This window comes from Myxine glutinosa, chromosome 5 (genome assembly GCF_964187855.1).
Source record: "Myxine glutinosa chromosome 5, kmMyxGlut1.1, whole genome shotgun sequence".
Taxonomy (NCBI): domain Eukaryota; kingdom Metazoa; phylum Chordata; class Myxini; order Myxiniformes; family Myxinidae; genus Myxine; species Myxine glutinosa.
Window position 1 is genome coordinate 34,652,891 of NC_136265.1, and position 17,829 is coordinate 34,670,719.

At 44.9% G+C, this 17,829-nt stretch overlaps 1 protein-coding gene across 3 annotated transcripts in view; it reads left to right on the forward strand.

Annotated features, from left to right (window-relative positions):
- The window catches only part of LOC137427716 (multidrug resistance-associated protein 1), a 126,921-nt gene that overhangs the window by 98,222 nt on the left and 10,870 nt on the right, over positions 1-17,829 (forward strand). For all 3 annotated transcript variants that reach the window (XM_068117403.2, XM_068117404.2, XM_068117405.2), the window contains 5 exons: positions 1,538-1,737; positions 1,863-1,989; positions 5,819-5,920; positions 8,121-8,264; positions 8,575-8,733. In XM_068117403.2, the coding sequence (XP_067973504.2) occupies positions 1,538-1,737; positions 1,863-1,989; positions 5,819-5,920; positions 8,121-8,264; positions 8,575-8,733 (732 nt within the window). The remainder of the gene's footprint in view (positions 1-1,537; positions 1,738-1,862; positions 1,990-5,818; positions 5,921-8,120; positions 8,265-8,574; positions 8,734-17,829) is intronic.

The window sequence follows — 17,829 nt, forward strand, 5'->3', positions numbered from 1 at the left end:
GACTAGTTGCCTCCGGCCGGTTGGCATGATGGTAGTGCTTGGAGACATTTTTATTTGGGATATTTTCTTGATCTTGTTGGTGGTGGTGGTTGAGGGGCTTTTCGGTTAGGGGTGGTGAACAGGGTGTTTTATCTGTGTTCGTGTGTGTTTTGTGTCTGTCATCGTCAATCTCATTTCATCTCATTTTCCATTGCTTTGCAAAAAATAGTTCTGCTTGGTGCTGCTTTGCTTCCTCAAAGGAGGAGAGGGAGGGGCGGTTTTCCAACTGTCATGTGTTTACTTGACTTTCTTGAAGAATTTTAAGAGGAACCTAAACTTGTGCTGGTGGGTGAGGTGGAGCGAGAGCTCTTCCATTGATAATTAGCTCTTCGAGAAGAAGAGAGCTCTTCGAGAGAAGAGCGAGAGCTCTTCCATTATCGGTGCACTGCGTGGTGTTCTTGCATGGTTAACCCTTTTGAAATTAATTGGTACTACAGTGTAGTTGAAATTAACAAAAGTAACAATTTGCTGGTTTAGGGCCGCAGTCAGGGCCTGCCTTTTTTACGTGTGAAAAAAGGTAAAAAGTCCAAACATTTGAACAGCCTCGGACGTGCACCTTGACCCCATGGCCAAGGCACAACGTCAACAAGGCTGTCCCCATAACAATACACATGCGCCTCAACCCCGAGGGGGAAGCACATGGTCATTCAAACGCATGCATCATGCCCCCGAAGGGCCACAATGCATGGTCATACAGTTGGGACCTCTCCTCTTAATAGGAGTAAGACCCCTTAATCCACCAGCAGGGCATTACCTCTTCACATCAGTTTTGTCTAAACTGCCTCCTCTCTTCTTTCCTCAACTAAATGTACATCAATTTGAAAATTGCTATAATTTGATCATTGTTCTATTTTTCACCGGGCATTCTCTGAAATCACGTCGTTTGCACCATTGAGCAGCAATTTAAACTTTGCTGAATTTCCGAGTAGTTTTGTGGAGGTAGCCTGTCTTGCTTATGTGGGTCTCTGATTGGCTGTTGGTCATGTGACGTAAATAGGTTTAGCAGTCGGAGACTATTGTAATATGTGGCTGCCTCTTTCGAAACTACATGCAAATTCAGCGTTGTTGCATCTCCTGCTCAATTGTGCACTTAAAAGAAAGAAATTCATGTCCAAAAAGTACCCAAAGATTATTTGCTACGAGCTGTACGTCTCGGGGAAATTGACGGATGAGTGTATGACGTGAATCTTTACAGCACGATTACTGGCGCCACATGTGGGGGAGCCTGGTATCAAGTGACCCGAGATTGTCCCTGAAATATCGCACAAAAATACAATTGTATCACATGCATGTGCTACTACTGCACCATGGCATGTTTGTGTTCCTCTAAACCCAGCTTAAGTATCGATTGGTTTTATTTGATGAGTGTGTGCTTCAGCTATTTATTTCATTGATGTCCGCAGAGTGTTCCCTAATGCTGTTATCCCCTTACCTTGTCATTTATTTATTTATTCACTCCCTCCGGTTCATCCCTGTGCTCCACGCTTCCATGAGGCAGAGGTTCTACGTGGCATCATCCCGCCAGCTGAAACGGCTCGAATCGGTCAGCCGCTCCCCAATCTACTCTCACTTCAACGAGACTGTGATGGGTGCATCGGTCATACGGGCCTATGGGAAGCAGGAATCCTTTGTGGGCCGGAATGACAGTCTTGTTGATGATAATCATCGCAGCTACTACGCAAGCATCACAGCGAACAGGTGTTTTAAAATTATTTATTTTAAAAAGTTATTTCAAGTGTATCAGATCCATGCTGTGTTTTGGACTCGTGTTATGTTCATGTTCTTGATATAGCAGTTCACCACACCGATATGCTTGGTTTCAGGTGGTTGGCGGTGCGATTGGAGGCTGTCGGAAATTGTGTGGTGCTCTTCGCTTCCTTCTTCGCTGTGTTTTATCGTGACACTCTCAGTCCTGGCCTGGTTGGCCTGTCCATCACATATGCCCTCCAGGTACCAGCCAGCTCTTCCGTACTGTCAATTGCATGAAAATTAAGATGAGCCACATTAAATTCTGCAATTTGGGAGTGGCGGGGGCTCTTAATTTGTTTAAATCTACTTGTTGTTTTTCCTTTTCCCCATTTAGTATAAATTTCTTTTTTTCTTTTTTTTTTTCATTGCCCACTGAAATATCTTAAACCAAAGATGGCAGTTTTGCACTTTTCGCCTTTTCCTCCAATAAAACAGTGCAGGCCATCCTTGGTTAGATTGCTCCCTTTCTTGCACAGACAGTAGCCTCGTGTTGGCTTAGCGGTTAGGGTGCCAGCTTGGGATCCTTGGATCCTGGGTTCGAATCCCGGTCGATCGCTGAATTAACGCCAGGGGGGTTGACTCAGCCTGTCATACTTCTGAGGTCGGCAAATTGAGTACCAGCTTGCTGGGATGAATGATCCCGGTGTGTACCCCGATTTAGAATAGGTACACCGTATCCCTGCGCATCGTAAGAGCGTGACCAAGGGTTGGCGTCAGGAAGGGCATCCGGCCATAAAAACATTGCCTCAAACAGGGAACCATGATTGTCATGGGGCCTGCAAGGCTAACCCCCGCTCTAGCGGGGTAAATGGCCTTAAAACGATCATTCATTTCATTCTTGCACAACACCTCACGCTCTGGAAATCCCCGTCCCGCCCTGTTTTGGGAATCCCGGTCCCACCCCGCTTTGGGAATCCTGGGTCCGCCCCGCTTTGGGAATCCGAGATTTGCCCCGCTCTGGAAATTCCTGGCCTTTCCCACTCTGTAAAATCCCTGGCCTTTCCCGCTCTGTAAAATCCCGGGTCCATCCCGCTCTGTAAAATTCCAGGCCCACCCCACTCTAGCAATCCCGGTCCCACCCAGGTCTGAAAATCCTGGTCCCACCCCGTTCTGGAAATCCTGGTTTTGCTCCACTCTGGAAATCCCAGGCCCGCCCCTCTCCATAAAATCCCTGGCCTGTCCCGCTCTGTAAAATCCCAGGTCCGTCCTGCTCTCGAAATCCCAGGCCCACCCTGCTCTCGAAATCCCAGGCCCACCCTGCTCTCGAAATCCTAGGCCCACCCTGCTCTTGAAATCCCGGCTCTACCCCTCTCTGTCCCGGGCCCACCCCACTGTTGAAATTCCAGGCCCACCAGCAGCTTCTTGCAGAACTTTCCACGATGGATTTTATAATTGAAACCCAATGAAATTCTCAGCCTAACCATAGACTCATAACTATGGGAAATTGTTCTACTCTTCGAACAACAAGTAGCTTGGTTGGTTAACTTTTTCAACACTTTATGGAATACTAGGGCATGCCCGTACTATATATATGCCCGTACTATATATCTATCTAAAATTATATCCCCCCCCTCTATTTACATGAAATGGTTTGGTCCATTCGCAACGCCAAAGCGAACGGCGAACGGCTTGCGAGTACAGTGACAATCCCCCCCCTCTATTTACATGAATGGTTTGGTCCATTCGCAACGACCACAGAACCCCCCCCCCTCTATTTACATGCAATGGTTTGGTCCAAAGCGAACGGCTTCCGGAGTTTGGTAAAGAAATCGCCATCGCGTACACAAACGCGCAGGAAAGCGAATGAATCGCAAATTCGTTTTTATTAGTTGTAAAACATAATGCCCAATTATTCAATTAGCGCCAACGTATTTTGGCTGTTTGCAATTTAATCGCAAGGCAAAGTAGAAAGAGAAGAGGGGAAAAAAGAAAAGCCTTCCCTTGCTGCAAACAGCTGCTGCAAACAACAACAACATGGAAGGCTGCACTGTCCGGAAGTTGGCATATCGCAGTTACGATTATTTTAGTGTTAATGGCCAATTATTCAATTAGCGCCAACGTATTTTGGCTGTTTGCAATTTAATCGCAAGGAAAAGTAGAAAGAGAAGAGGGAAAAAAACGAAAAGCCGTGCATTAACGCATTAACGCTTGCATTGCATTAACGGTTCGGCACACGTGATAGCTCGCTGCTCTCTGATTGGTTGAAGCGTTTTTTGGACATATCTCGGTAAGTAATTGTCCGATTAATATGAAACCTTGAAAAGGCACATCCTCGGGTCCCCAGCAATATACCTGGCAAGTTTCAAGTATATCGGACCCGTGGTTGTCGAGAAACAGCGGTCACAGACAAACACACAGACAGACACACACACACACAGAGATTACTGGAATTATAGATAGATGTGGGAAATTTTTACATGTTCTGTGGACGAGGTGTGTGTGTGTGTGTGTGTGTGTGTGTGTGTGTGTGTGTGTGTGTGTGTGTGTGTGTGTGTGTGTGTGTGTGTGTGTGTGTGTGTGTGTGTGTGTGTGTGTGTGTCTGTGTGTGTCTGTGTCTGTGTGTGTGTCTGTGTGTGTGTCTGTGTCTGTGTGTGTGTCTGTGTGTGTGTCTGTGTCTGTGTCTGTCTGTCTGTGTCTGTCTGTTTTTTTTTTGCGCGTTTTTGCGTTCGCAGTTAAACCTTGTTTAAACAACCACTCAAGGGAACCACAAACCCTCCCTCCCTTGCCACTATTTTCTCCAAACTGTCCTTTCAAAAATTATTTCATCCATCTGAATGAAGCCTTAAATGTTGTGGTCGAAATCAGTGGTAAACTGTAAGGCCTTTCCTTCAACTGTTGTCCAGTAGTATTTGATTGCCTGGCCGTTGTCTTGAAACTACTCCGAGCAGAGACGATTGATGTCTTCATTTCCTGTTATCTGTCTTTTATGGTCAGCAGAAACATTGACACGTCGCCAAAAAGTTCTGCTTTTCTCTTCAAAGTATTCTTGGTTCTTGTTTTGCCGACCTTGAGATTCTCCGCTATTTTACGAGCATTTTATGCTTCTCTAACCGTTCAATAGCTTTCAAATGTAAAGGTGGACGATGTCATCTTGTCTTATGAACCCCGATTACACTTCCACCTTTTGCACGGATGTGTCAAATTACCGAAAGGGACCAAAAAGTAAGGAGGTTGCAAAATACAGTACAGTATAAGTGTTTTTGTTGAAAAAAAAAAAAAAAACGAGGTTGGTAGAAGGCCTGCAAAGGGGTGGGTGCCCAATGGGGACGAACGAACGAACGAAGGAAGGAAGGAAGGAAGGAAGGAAGGAAGGAGAGAGAGAGAGAGAGAGAGAGAGAGAGAGAGAGAGAGAGAGAGAGAGAGAGAGAGAGAGAGAGAGAGAGAGAGAGAGAGAGAGAGAGAGAGAGAGAGAGAGAGAGAGAGAGAGAGAGAGAGAGAGAGAGCGAGAGCGAGCGGGTCAAAGGGAGAGGAGTTTGGTGGAAGGTTGGCATAGGGGGCATGTATGTAATTTATGGAGGGCGAACTAAGAAAGGATAGAGATATGGCGAGTCAAAATGTTCGGAGAATTGATTAACAAATCGAACTAATGCTTTTGATAAACGTTCTAATTTATTTTCATGTTCTTTTTTGTGCAACACTTAAAAACAAAGCCTGTCTCCTCGCTCATTTACAGCAAAGGCTCTTTTGGCAAGGCCATGCCATAAACACTCTTGCAAATCGACGTGCGGTACATCGTGTTTATGATCGTTTTGCACGGGAGTTGTGGAAAATTGATCACATGCTGCCGGTCAGCCATGTGGGCAGAAGTGGTTGGTCATTACTTTGGTCCCTGGGGAGCTTTCACTGTCAATATTCCACTGAGAGACCACTTTAGAAATGTTTTTTAAAATTTGAGCCTGGCGAACATTTATTTAATAATTCGACTGAATTGAGATTGATCTTCTTTGGACAATGCGTTGTTGCACCAAAAGTACTTTTTTTAATTTTATTTATTTTATTGGGTTCATGATTTGACTCACTTTCTCTGCAGGTGACGATGTCCTTGAGCTGGATGGTCAGAATGTCCTCAGAGCTGGAGACCAACATTGTCGCCGTCGAGCGCATTAAGGAGTACGCAGAAACGCCCACTGAGGTTTGAAGCTTCGTCTATGCTTGTGTCGATGATATTGTCACGAGTTTTGTTGACCTGTTTGTGGGAAATAAAAAGTTTGAAATTTTGATTTTTTTTTTTTTAAATCTGCAAGGTTGTTTAGACCAGTTAAGGAACGTAATGTGGTACCCGTTCTTCTCGTGAATGCGTATTTGACCGGTACATCGTGTTTCTACCATACACGTTGCGTACACGAAGTAGGAAGCTTCGTGTATGCTTGTGTCGATATTGTCACGAGTTTTGTTGACCTGTTTGTGGGTGAAGGGGAAAGAAAAAGTTTGAAATTTTTTTATTTATTTATTTATCTGCAAGGTTGTTTAGACCAGTTAAGGAACGTAATGTGGTACCCGTTCTTCTCGTGAATGCGTATTTGACCGGGAATCGATCACAAATACGGTCTGCTGGTTGCATCATGATCGAGGTGCTGCTGTGCCGCTTAAGCATACCCTGTGGTTAAGGGCTGGAATTTCGAATTTGGCCAGGGTGCCAGCACACAATCGTCTCCTCTTTTTACTTGCAAAATCGAAGATTTTTCAAGTATATTGGTCGGTTGCATTTGTTATTCTGTCTGTCTGTCATTCACCTACAGGTCACAATTCTAAACCGGTCATCATGAAACTTCACCAAGCTGTAAGGTTATCACAATTGATAAGCGCATTGATTTTGAGGTCAAAGGTCATCTGGAGGTTGAATTTCTAAAATCGCCATTTTTCATTCGATTGACTTGAAAATTGAACAGCATTTGTATATTGTCACTAAATTGGGAAACCAACTATATTTAAGGTCAAAGGTCATCTTGAGGTCAAACTTTAAAAATCATCACTTTTCATCTGAAAAATCATCAATTTTCATCCTATTAACTTGAAACTTAAACAGCAATTACATAGTGTATCGCTGATTAGGGAAACCAACTAGTTAAGGTCAAAAGATCAAAGGTCAACTCAAGGTCAAACTTCTAAAATCATCAATTTTCATCCTATTAACATGGCAATTAAACAGCAATTACATTGTGTATCGCTGATTAGGGAAACCAACTATTTAAGGGCAAAATCTCAAAGGTCAACTCAAGGTCAAACTCCTAATATCAATTTTCATCTGAACAATCATCATTTCTAATCTGATTAACCCGAGCTTTGATTCAGAATGTGAATTTTAATCTTAATGGAATGGAAAATTTGATGTATCCATGACAACGTTTTTGGGGGGAGGGGTGGATTTTGCAAGTATCTTGCTCTGCATGACGTCTTCTTGTTGGTTCACGAGTTATCAAGTGACCACTATATTCGTCATGTGTGTGCGTCTGTCTGTGTGTCTGTCTGTCTGCAGCATAACTACCCGATGATATCATCCGATCTTGATGAAACTTGGGTGGGAGGTTGATATCATGATCTAGTTGTGTCCTGTCTAGAGTGGGCGTATTGTGCCCATTCTGGGCAGAGCCACGCCCGAAAAAGATGTCTTTTTAGGGGGTAATCGAGTTCAAGCTACATCTTCTCCAAGGGGTTTGGTGGAATCTGACAGGGGTTTCGATACTTGGTTCGGCCAATGTCATATGTCTAGCCCCACGGAGCTCGATTTTTAATTTTTTAAATATCTTTTTTAAATATTTTTTTCATTTATTTATTTATTTACTTATTCATTTCATTTTTCACCGAATTTTCGGTATTGTGTAGCTAACTAACCTCGTAACTGATTATGCATTATTTTCTATCTCATTTCAAGGTCACTAACCTTCGTTTTGACATTTCCGGGCCTGTTTCGGTTACAGTCCGTCCTTTGTCATTGAATACCGCTCGCTCGTGAACCATCGTCGTCTCCTGACTGGTTTTATTTATTATGATTATTTTAAAGGAACCGTGGGATCATTTACAGTTTACACCCATCAGCAAATGTAACCGTAACACGTTACGGTAAATTTAACGTTTTCTCCGAGCCGTTGCATACTCGTTGATGCAGCACGCTTATTTGTGGAGCATCGAGGTGGCAGTTTGTCATTGGATTGGACATAAACCCCAGGAAAGACTGTTCCGAGGCAAGTGTGCTTCCCATGAGCTATCCTGTCCACTCCATTCCACCAGTTTAACGTGTATAACTTAGGAATGCAAGTGATTGTCACTGTCGATCCCCACCACCACCCCTCATTCACTTTATTTCCTTACCTTTTTTGAAATGTGTGTGGCAGGCTCCTTGGCTGGAATCAAAACGACCACCAGATGGATGGCCCAGTGAAGGCCACGTGAAGTTCCACAGATTTAGTGTCCGCTACCGTCAGGGACTGGACTTGGTCCTCAAGAACCTGTCATTCAACATTTCTGGGGGTGAAAAGGTAAGGCCGACAGCATAAGACTTCTTACGGTGGGCAGCAGGTTAGAGTTGGGTTTCTTCTTCATCGGAACCTTTTCATTTCTGACTCGACTCAACTTCACAATACGACACCAAGCAGAATTTCACAGTTTTCTCTCGTCTGTCATAAACGTATCTTTCGTTCGATGACGGCAAAGTTAAAACCTTGTGTGATTGGAATGCGTGGCGGAGATGTATTGGTCCTCGACATTAGTGTTATTAAAACCATATCTTGGTTTGAAAAATTGTCTCCGTTCTTATCAGTGTCGTTCTAAATGGCTTTGCTCGTTCAGATCGGTATTGTGGGTCGGACTGGTGCCGGGAAGTCGTCGTTGGCCCTCTGCTTGTTCCGAATCATCGAGGCTGCAGAAGGGAAGATCTGCATCGACGACCTGGACATCTCCACCATTGGGCTAGGAGACCTTCGCTCCAGACTCACTATAATCCCACAGGTTTGCATCGATACGTTACACCACTATTCTACTAAAAGTCACTGGACAGACTGCACAACAGGTCTTGGTGTGCGACATTTATTATGTTGGAGGACCTGTCGACCCTCCTCCTCTCCCCCAAATCGAGGACTAAACAGTTACTCTCACATCTGCTACCAGTTTTTGGACACCGCTCCTTTCCTATTCCATCTCTAGGCACTGCATGATGTCACCGCCGGGCACCAAAGGGGTTTTTATTAGCCAATTGATTACAATTTTAATTGTTTCACCATTATTCATTTATTTTCATTATTAATCACTTATTTATTTATTTTCTTTCTCATCCAGGCAATATCTCAGGCACCTTTTGAGCTAGGTAGCTGATATTCGGACACGACCGTGAGCACGTGATTTGACTGTTGAGGGTATTTTTTATTTTTTGGATCAATCAATTAATCGATTAATTACTTATTTGGTTTTCAAAAAGTTGCAGGTTTAGATGAAATGGTGGTGGTTTAGGTATGCTATGAGCCAATTTTTTTTTATTTTGTATACAGAATCGAGGCTGGTGTAAGAGCTAACACATTGAACATGAAAACATGCACAGACACATAAAACATACAATGAAGGGAGCGGGAGGCAAGAGGGGGGAGAGAGAGGGAAGCACAACAACAGTAGAGAACAGGGACATCGGTAGATCTGTGAGAGGGCTGGGGAGGAGGGAGGGGTACATGACATGAAACAAATGAACACTACTAGGAATTTCACTCCTAGAAATTTCAGGAAAGAAGTTGGGGATTGAAAGGGGTGGATTTGGGGTGTTTTTAACGGGGGTAAAAAAAGATCACGGTTTTGGATGGGGGAGGATAAGAGATTGTGGTGAACAGCTGTTTTAAAGACCTGGAGGGAGGAGAGGGATTGAAGGGATTGAAGGGAGTGTGGGAGTTTGTTCCAGAGGCGGGAGAAAAGAGGAATGAAAGAGTGAAGGTGAGCAGAGAGTCTTGATTTTGGCAGTTTCACCGGAAGAGGGTTGCCGGCAGATCTTGTGCGTCCTGCAGTAATATTTGGGGGACAGAACACAGACAGAACAGGGGGAGCAAAGCCAGAGAGGAGTCGGTAGAAGACAGAAAGACCACCTACCTGCCTGCGATGTGTGTGGAGGAGAGGAGAGGAGAGGAGAGGAGTGGAGAGGAGAGGAGAGGAGAGGAGAGGAGAGGAGAGGAGAGGAGAGGAGAGGAGAGGAGAGGAGAGGAGAGGAGAGGAGAGGAGAGGAGAGGAGAGAGAGAGAAAGAGAAAAAGGCCCTCAGAATCGGCTTCATCGCGGGAGATTCCAACTATTCTGAATGCTTTGGTTTCAACAGCGTGAAGCCCAGCTGGGTGTCAGGGGGGGGACAGTGTTCCATTGAGCTGCGGATGAAAGCCTTGTTTGTGGTGAGGAGCTCAGTCGTGCCCAGAAAGGACTTCGCACGATGGAGGATGCCCAGTCGGCGACTGGCTTTGTCGGCCAGCTTGGAAATGTGGTTTTCCCAAGAAAGATCATGGCAGATAGTGAGACCCAAAAGCTTGAGTGACAGAACTTCTTGGAGAGGATTGTTGAGAAAGTAGATGGGAGGGTTGTCCAGTCGGTCTTTTCGGAGAGACAAAGTAAGAGTGTGAGGTTTGTCAGGATTGAAAGACATGTTCCACTTGTTTGACCAGTCTGTGATTTTGTCCAGGTGTGCAGAGAGTGAGGAGGCTGCAGCCTGCTGATCTGAGGGATGAGGAATGGAGCGGCAGAGAGTGGAGTCATCAGCAAAGAGATAGAGAGGATTTTCCAGAGAGTCTGAGAAATTAATTTAATTGATTAAGAAAGTAATTATTTTACAATTACTTTTTTGTTTTTAAAAAATGATTTGTTGCTTATTTCTTTTCTTTCTTATCTGGGCAATATCTTGGGCACCTTTTGAGCTAGGAAGCTGATATTTGGACACGACAATGACCAAGTGATGTGGCTGTCAAGGGTACGATTGATTTATTGATTAATCAATTAATCAGTTATTTAATTGTTTTCATTAATTACTCAATTACATTTTGAAAAAGTTCCACATTCAGATGAAGCAGTGGTGGTTTAGGTATGTTATTAGCCAATTGATGAAGAAATTAATTATTTTGCCAACATAATTTATTTATTTTAATTACACAATCAGGTATTCTACACCAATTCACTGCGGCATTGCCTGGTGCCGAAAGTGCCCCGGCATTGTCGCGCTGTTGAATATGTTATTTCTTTATTTGGCATGGGGGCGGTGTACTTTGTCGCTCTACTTGTTTTTATTATTATTATTATTATTATTATTTTTTAAGTTTTGAAGTGGGATTATCTTCCCTTTCTTGCATTGCACATTCCGAAGTTTTTCATTATTTTTCCAGGCAGTTATAGGCATCAGGTGTAAGCACCTTTTACTTGGACACATTGTGCCACATGGCATGTTTCTACATATTGCAAGCCACGGGATACCAGCTCATTATTGGTGTCATGCGATGCCGTGCATTGCGCACATTTGTGAATGGCATTGGCGTCATGTGCTGGCTGCATTTGGCCTTTAATGATTGCACCACAACAAGTTGTTTTGTTGTTGGCCTGGATAGGGTTAAGGAATCGATGCAGTATTCAATTGCCATCAAAAATATATATACAATTTTGGACACATTAGCTGTATAAATCGAAACAATTACCGTATTAATCGTACAGAAGTCTAGAATCACATGGAATGGGAATGTTCTGCCATTCCCCATTGAGGTAGGTGTGCGTGTGCATTTAAAAAAAAAAAATTATTATTATTCTTGTTATTATTATTATTTGATGTACATTGGTGATGAGGAAGCAGTTACTCGGCTACATTCCTGGTTGGATCACCACTCCAACTGAGGAAGTCAGGGTAAGAATTTGTAATTTGTTCATTGTGCCGGCGACAGCTCACCTCGTCTTCACGCCAGACACCGTGGGATATTTAAGATATTTAACGTCCACCAACTAATACGGGCAGGTGGAACAGGTTAAACCAGTTTAACGTACATACGAGTGTGTGTGCGTATGTGTGTACGCGTCGGTCGTAATCTCCGATTTGACAGTTTCTTACATTGAACAGAGCCTTCACTGGTCATGAAGCATCCAACTTCACCCCAGCAAGGAGTCTAACCTTGCTGGGGAGGGGGGGAGAGGGGGGGATGGGGGAAGGGTGGGGTGGGGAGAGGGGGAAGGGGATGGGGGAAGAGGGGGGAGGGGGGGAAGGGTGGGGAGAGGGGGGAGAGGGGGAGGGGAGGGGAGGGGAGGGGGGAGGCAGGAGAGGAAGGGGGAGTGTGGATATATTACTTCGTTTCTGAGTGAATGTGGCTCACGTTTCTGAGTTAAGTGTGATGCCGATCAGGAAGAAGAAGAAACCATACTACCAAATTCGTACACTTCCGGAATTGTTTGATTTATTTGTATTCAAATGTCTGGTAATTGTTTTGTATTTATTTACGTGAATGTGTACTTGTATATAACTGTCATTCATTTAAAAAGGCTTTGGCACTATCGAGCGTTTATTATTATTATTATTATTATTATTATTACTAGGGCATGCCCGTACTATATATATATCTAAAATTATATCCCCCCCCCCTCTATTTACATGAAATGGTTTGGTCCATTCGCAAAGCCAAAGCGAACGGCTTGCGAGTACGGTGACAACCCCCCCCCCCCCCCCCCCTCTATTTACATGAAATGGTTTGGTCCAAAGCGAACGGCTTGCGGAGTTTGGTAAAGAAATCGCCATAGCTCGGTAACTACTTCTCCGATTAATATGAAACCTTGAAAAGGCACATCCTCAGGTCCCCAGCAATATACCTGGCAAGTTTCAAGTATATCGGACCCGTGGTTGTCGAGAAACAGCGGTCACAGACACACAGACACACACACATACACACACACACACACACACATACACACACACACACACATACACACACACATACACACAGAGATTACTGGAATTATAGATAGATTATTATTATTATTTTTAAACTCCAAAAAAACGAACTTTTTTTTTTCAATTTTTTTTTTGGCCGAAAACACTCCCAGGCACTCACTGATATGAACCTCTGAAGGTTTGATGAAGATCCGTTCAGCCATCTCTGAATAAAACGCGGACACACACAGACAACCTGCGTTTTTATATACTAGGGCATGCCCGTACTATATATATGCCCGTACTATATATCTATCTAAAATTATATCCCCCCCCTCTATTTACATGAAATGGTTTGGTCCATTCGCAACGCCAAAGCGAACGGCGAACGGCTTGCGAGTACAGTGACAATCCCCCCCCTCTATTTACATGAAATGGTTTCGTCCATTCGCAACGACCACAGAACCCCCCCCCTCTATTTACATGGAATGGTTTGGTCCATTCGCAACGCCAAAGCGAACGGCGAACGGCTAAATCGCCATAGCTCGGTAAGTACTTGTCCGATTAATTTCAAACCTTGAAAAGGCACATCCTCGGGTCCCCAGCAATATACCTGGCAAGTTTCAAGTATATCGGACCGGTAGTTGTCGAGAAATCGTTGTCGCATACATACACACACACATACACACAGAGATTAGTGGAATTATAGATAGACTAGGGCATGCCCGTACTATATATACACAAAGAATTAAGTTAAGCACCCCCCCCCCCGTTTTTTTACAACCTCGCACATTACAAGTTTGTTGTCGTCAAAACAGTGTAATATACCCATGATATTGCTATATTTTCTGGAGAGGTGATATTATGGTCACATAAAAACATAACAATCATGCCGTTTTCAATATTTTATTCTGAATAATTTAAGGTGAAATTTTTTGGGAATTTTAGGCATATTTTCACATCAATTTAAGTATGGAGCTATAGGTCCATCACGGACAGTGTGGATGACGTTTATGTTTTCTAACGTACAGTCATTGTTCTGAGAAGACCTCTAGCGATCTTTGCGTCAATCCCATCTTCATGGATGACAACGCCAGGCCTCACCGTGCGAGACGCGTCCGAGCCTTGCTGGAGCAAGGTGCTGTGACAACCTTCCCCTGGCCTGCGTACAGTCCTGACCTGAACCCCCTCGAGCACGTTTGGGACATGTTGGGACGACAAATTGCGAAGATGGTCCCTCCAATAGCCAATCTGGATGAATTGGAACGTGCATTACATCGGGAATGGAACAACCTGCCACAGCAACGCATACGACGGCTTACAGGGTCTATGAGACGTAGGGTTGAGTCAGTGATCCGATCACGTGGGTCCTACACACGTTATTGACGCAAAGATCGCTAGAGGTCTTCTCAGAACAATGACTGTACGTTAGAAAACATAAACGTCATCCACACTGTCCGTGATGGACCTATAGCTCCATACTTAAATTGAGGTGAAAATATGCCTAAAATTCCCAAAAAATTTCACCTTAAATTATTCAGAATAAAATATTGAAAACGGCATGATTGTTATGTTTTTATGTGACCATAATATCACTTCTCCAGAAAATATAGCAATATCATGGGTATATTACACTGTTTTGACGACAACAAACTTGTAATGTGCGAGGTTGTAAAAAAACCGGGGGGGTGCTTAACTTAATTCTTTGTGTATATAAGCTAGGACGTGCCCGTACGTGGGTGCCCGTTCCTTGCCAAAAAAAAAAAAAAAAAAAAATTTGTGTAGGGGTGTGTGTGTGTAAACATCCTAGGGCGTGCCCGTACGTGGGTGCAAAAAATCATGCGTGCAAACAACAACAACAAAAAAAAACTTTGAAACCACGTGGCAGTAACGACCACAGAACCCCCCCCTCTATTTACATGAATGGTTTGGTCCATTCGCAACGACCACAGAACCCCCCCCCCTCTATTTACATGCAATGGTTTGGTCCATTCGCAACGCCAAAGCGAACGGCGAACGGCTAAATCGCCATAGCTCGGTAAGTACTTGTCCGATTAATTTCAAACCTTGAAAAGGCACATCCTCGGGTCCCCAGCAATATACCTGGCAAGTTTCAAGTATATCGGACCGGTAGTTGTCGAGAAATCGTTGTCGCATACATACACACACACATACACACAGAGATTACTGGAATTATAGATAGATATAAATCGGGATTTAAATTTAATTCAAAAATTGATCCAGACGTCTATTCTCTTTCAAACATTCAAACCGACAGAGGTAGTTATTTATCACAGCATCTGTAGAATTTTCACCCTTTTACTCAACTCCGTTTCGCTGTTATTTGGCGGAGCAAAAAGTCAACTAAGCTTTATAGATATTTAGATTACCTTCACCAGAGGAGAGGGTATTGCATTTGAGTCCGTTTGTTTGTTTGTCTGTCTGTCTGTTTGTTTGTCCGTACAGAATATATATGATTATCTCTGCAACGGTTGGTCCGATTGACAGGAAATTTTCACCAGAGGTGCAATTCCACCTGAAGAATTTTTTTATGATAATTATGACGTCACAGGTCCCGTGGTTCAGCCGCCATCTTGGAAAAATCGAAAAACTTTGCACCTCTATCTCCTGAAGTGCTGAATAGAAAAAAATTGAGACATGGCTCATTGTAAAGAACTCTCCATGGGGAATAAAATATGTTGATGATGATGTCATCGGTGCTTCCATTATGACGTCATAATTCGACAAGTACAAAACTTCATCCGATCAAGATGAAATTTCTTGAGCGTCATGTAGGCATAAATTGGCGAAGGGGAAAAATGATGACGTCATCGGTCACGTGGTTCGGCCGCCATATTTTGTTTGGCACAAAAGCCTTAAAAACCACTGAAAACACATCCTGGTGAGGTTCTGCAATCTCTGATTGCTCTTGTTTATTTGTTATTACCCCGCACTGACGACTCAATATTACACTCTGTTTTTTTTTTTGTTTTTTTTACATTGCTCAGTCTTCTTTTGCTCGATCTACATCTCGTTTTATCCCGACGACCTCTCTATGTTCGGATTGGAGCATGATTTCTCATCGTATGTTCCTCGTAGGGCCTCATGGACGACCTCTGTATGTTCGGTCAAATGTTATCAAGGTAATACTTTGTATTACGGTAACATCAAATCTATTTTGGAAATATCACATTGTACAAATGCCTGTCCTGTTCAGATGTCAAAGATTCTTCTCGTCTGAACAGTTCCTTCAATTATATAAAAGGATTGATTGGTCCTTGTATTGAGTACTGGTCTCACATCTGGGGAGGTTCTAACTCTACGTACTTGATATTCGAGTCAAAAGCAATCAGACATATTGACTCCCAATATGACATCAAAACTCAGCCCGCGTGAATTATGCCGTAATGTTTGTTCTTTTCCTTTTCTCTATATATTACTTCGGTATCAGCCATTAGACCACAAAATACTCAGGAAGCCACGACATCACATGATTATTCTATGGCCGTTTGCAACTCAAGGTTGGGCCATTATGATAATTTCCCTTCACTGCCCAGCTCTGAATTTCTTTATCTCCTCATGTTATAAGCTGCCTCTTCAAATGCCATTTAAGACCTGGCCTCGATGAGGACTATACAGTCCATGTTGATGTTTTTTATGCAGCCTGCGGCTGTGATGCTGATGCAGTGCCCGTTACCAGAAACTTTGTACTCATTTTGTCGACCTCGCAAAGATGGCAGGCTGAGTCAACCCACTTGGTGTTATTTCAATGGCATGACAGGGGCTGAAAACCCAAGACCCTAAGATCTCAACCTCAACTCCAACGATGTGATCTCAACCCAGAAAGCCAACCACCAGGCTTATTCAGTCCATAACTTGGGCCTTTAAAGGCGAACCCAAACGTTCAGACCACCTCAACACTAATCGATCCCTTGATACTGAAGGAGCTGTGCTCCCACGTAATCGGAAGAATGGACGCGACAAAAAGCTGGAATTCGTCCGAGTTTCTTTATTGTCACCAAACAACTCGGGTACTCTCCAAAAGCCCGTTTATCGGGCAGCAATATATATACACACATTATCCCGGAGCGTTTGCCCGGGAAAGGCGAGAGGGGGCGTGGCCGAGCGGCCTGGCAAGTCGAGGGCGGGCATGACCGGGCGTGCCCGGGCGTCCCGGCCGAGGCCTGGCAAGTTGAGCGCGGGCCTGCCCGGGCGTCCTGGACGAGACCGGCATGGTGATCGCTCCGCGTCCTTGGTAGGTGCAAGGCTTGCCGGAAGCGCCGTCCCCCCCCCCCCCCCCCCAAAGCCCTCGCCCTCTCTCAGATCTCTCGATGTCTCCATGTCTCTCGGTCCCTGCTCTCAAATGTTGTGTTTGTGTCCTTCCCCCTCTCTCCCCATCTTGTCTACCGCTCCCTATGTTATATGTTTTTTGTGTCGGTTTGTCTTTCTGTGTGATTAATGTTCGCTCTTTCACGAGCCTCGACCTTGTATAAAAAAAAAAAAAAAAAAAAAAAAAAAATAATAAGGCGATTGTGTTAACCCAACGGTAGCCGCTACACACGTACCCCCAGAATCGACTTGCACCGGCAGGGTCAATTTGAGGGGGGTCCTGATGACCCGGCCGAAGCGACCCCTGGCGGGTCGTGGGGGGGGGGGGGGGGGGTCCGGTGTGGTGGTGGGCGGTCGAGTGGGGGGCACCATGGACGGGGGGCGGCCTCGCCGCGGCGGAAGGGCCAACCGTGGCGGTTGGTCGATGTCCACGTGCGCCGGCTTGAGGCGGTCCACCGCAATCCGGTCCGACCTGCCGCCGATGTCGATGACGAACGACTTGTCGTCCCGTCGCAGGACCCGGAAGGGCCCGTCGTACGGCGGCCGGAGTGGCCCCCGATGTGCGTCATGACGCACAAAAACGTACTCCGCTGTGCGAAGCGCTGGGGGGGACGTAGGACTGGGGGTCACCGTGGTGGGATGTTGGCACGGGGGCAAACTGTCGGGCGGCCTCCTGGAGGTCCGAGCGCTGGTGAGCTGTGGACCAGGGACTGGTAGCGTCGGGCACGAATTCGCCCGGGACGCGTAGCGTCTGGCCGTAGACAAGCTCGGCGGTGGATGCCCGGAGGTCCTCCTTGGGGGCCGTGCGGAGGCCCAAAAGGACCCACGGCAGCCGGTCGGCCCAACCGCCGTCTTGAAG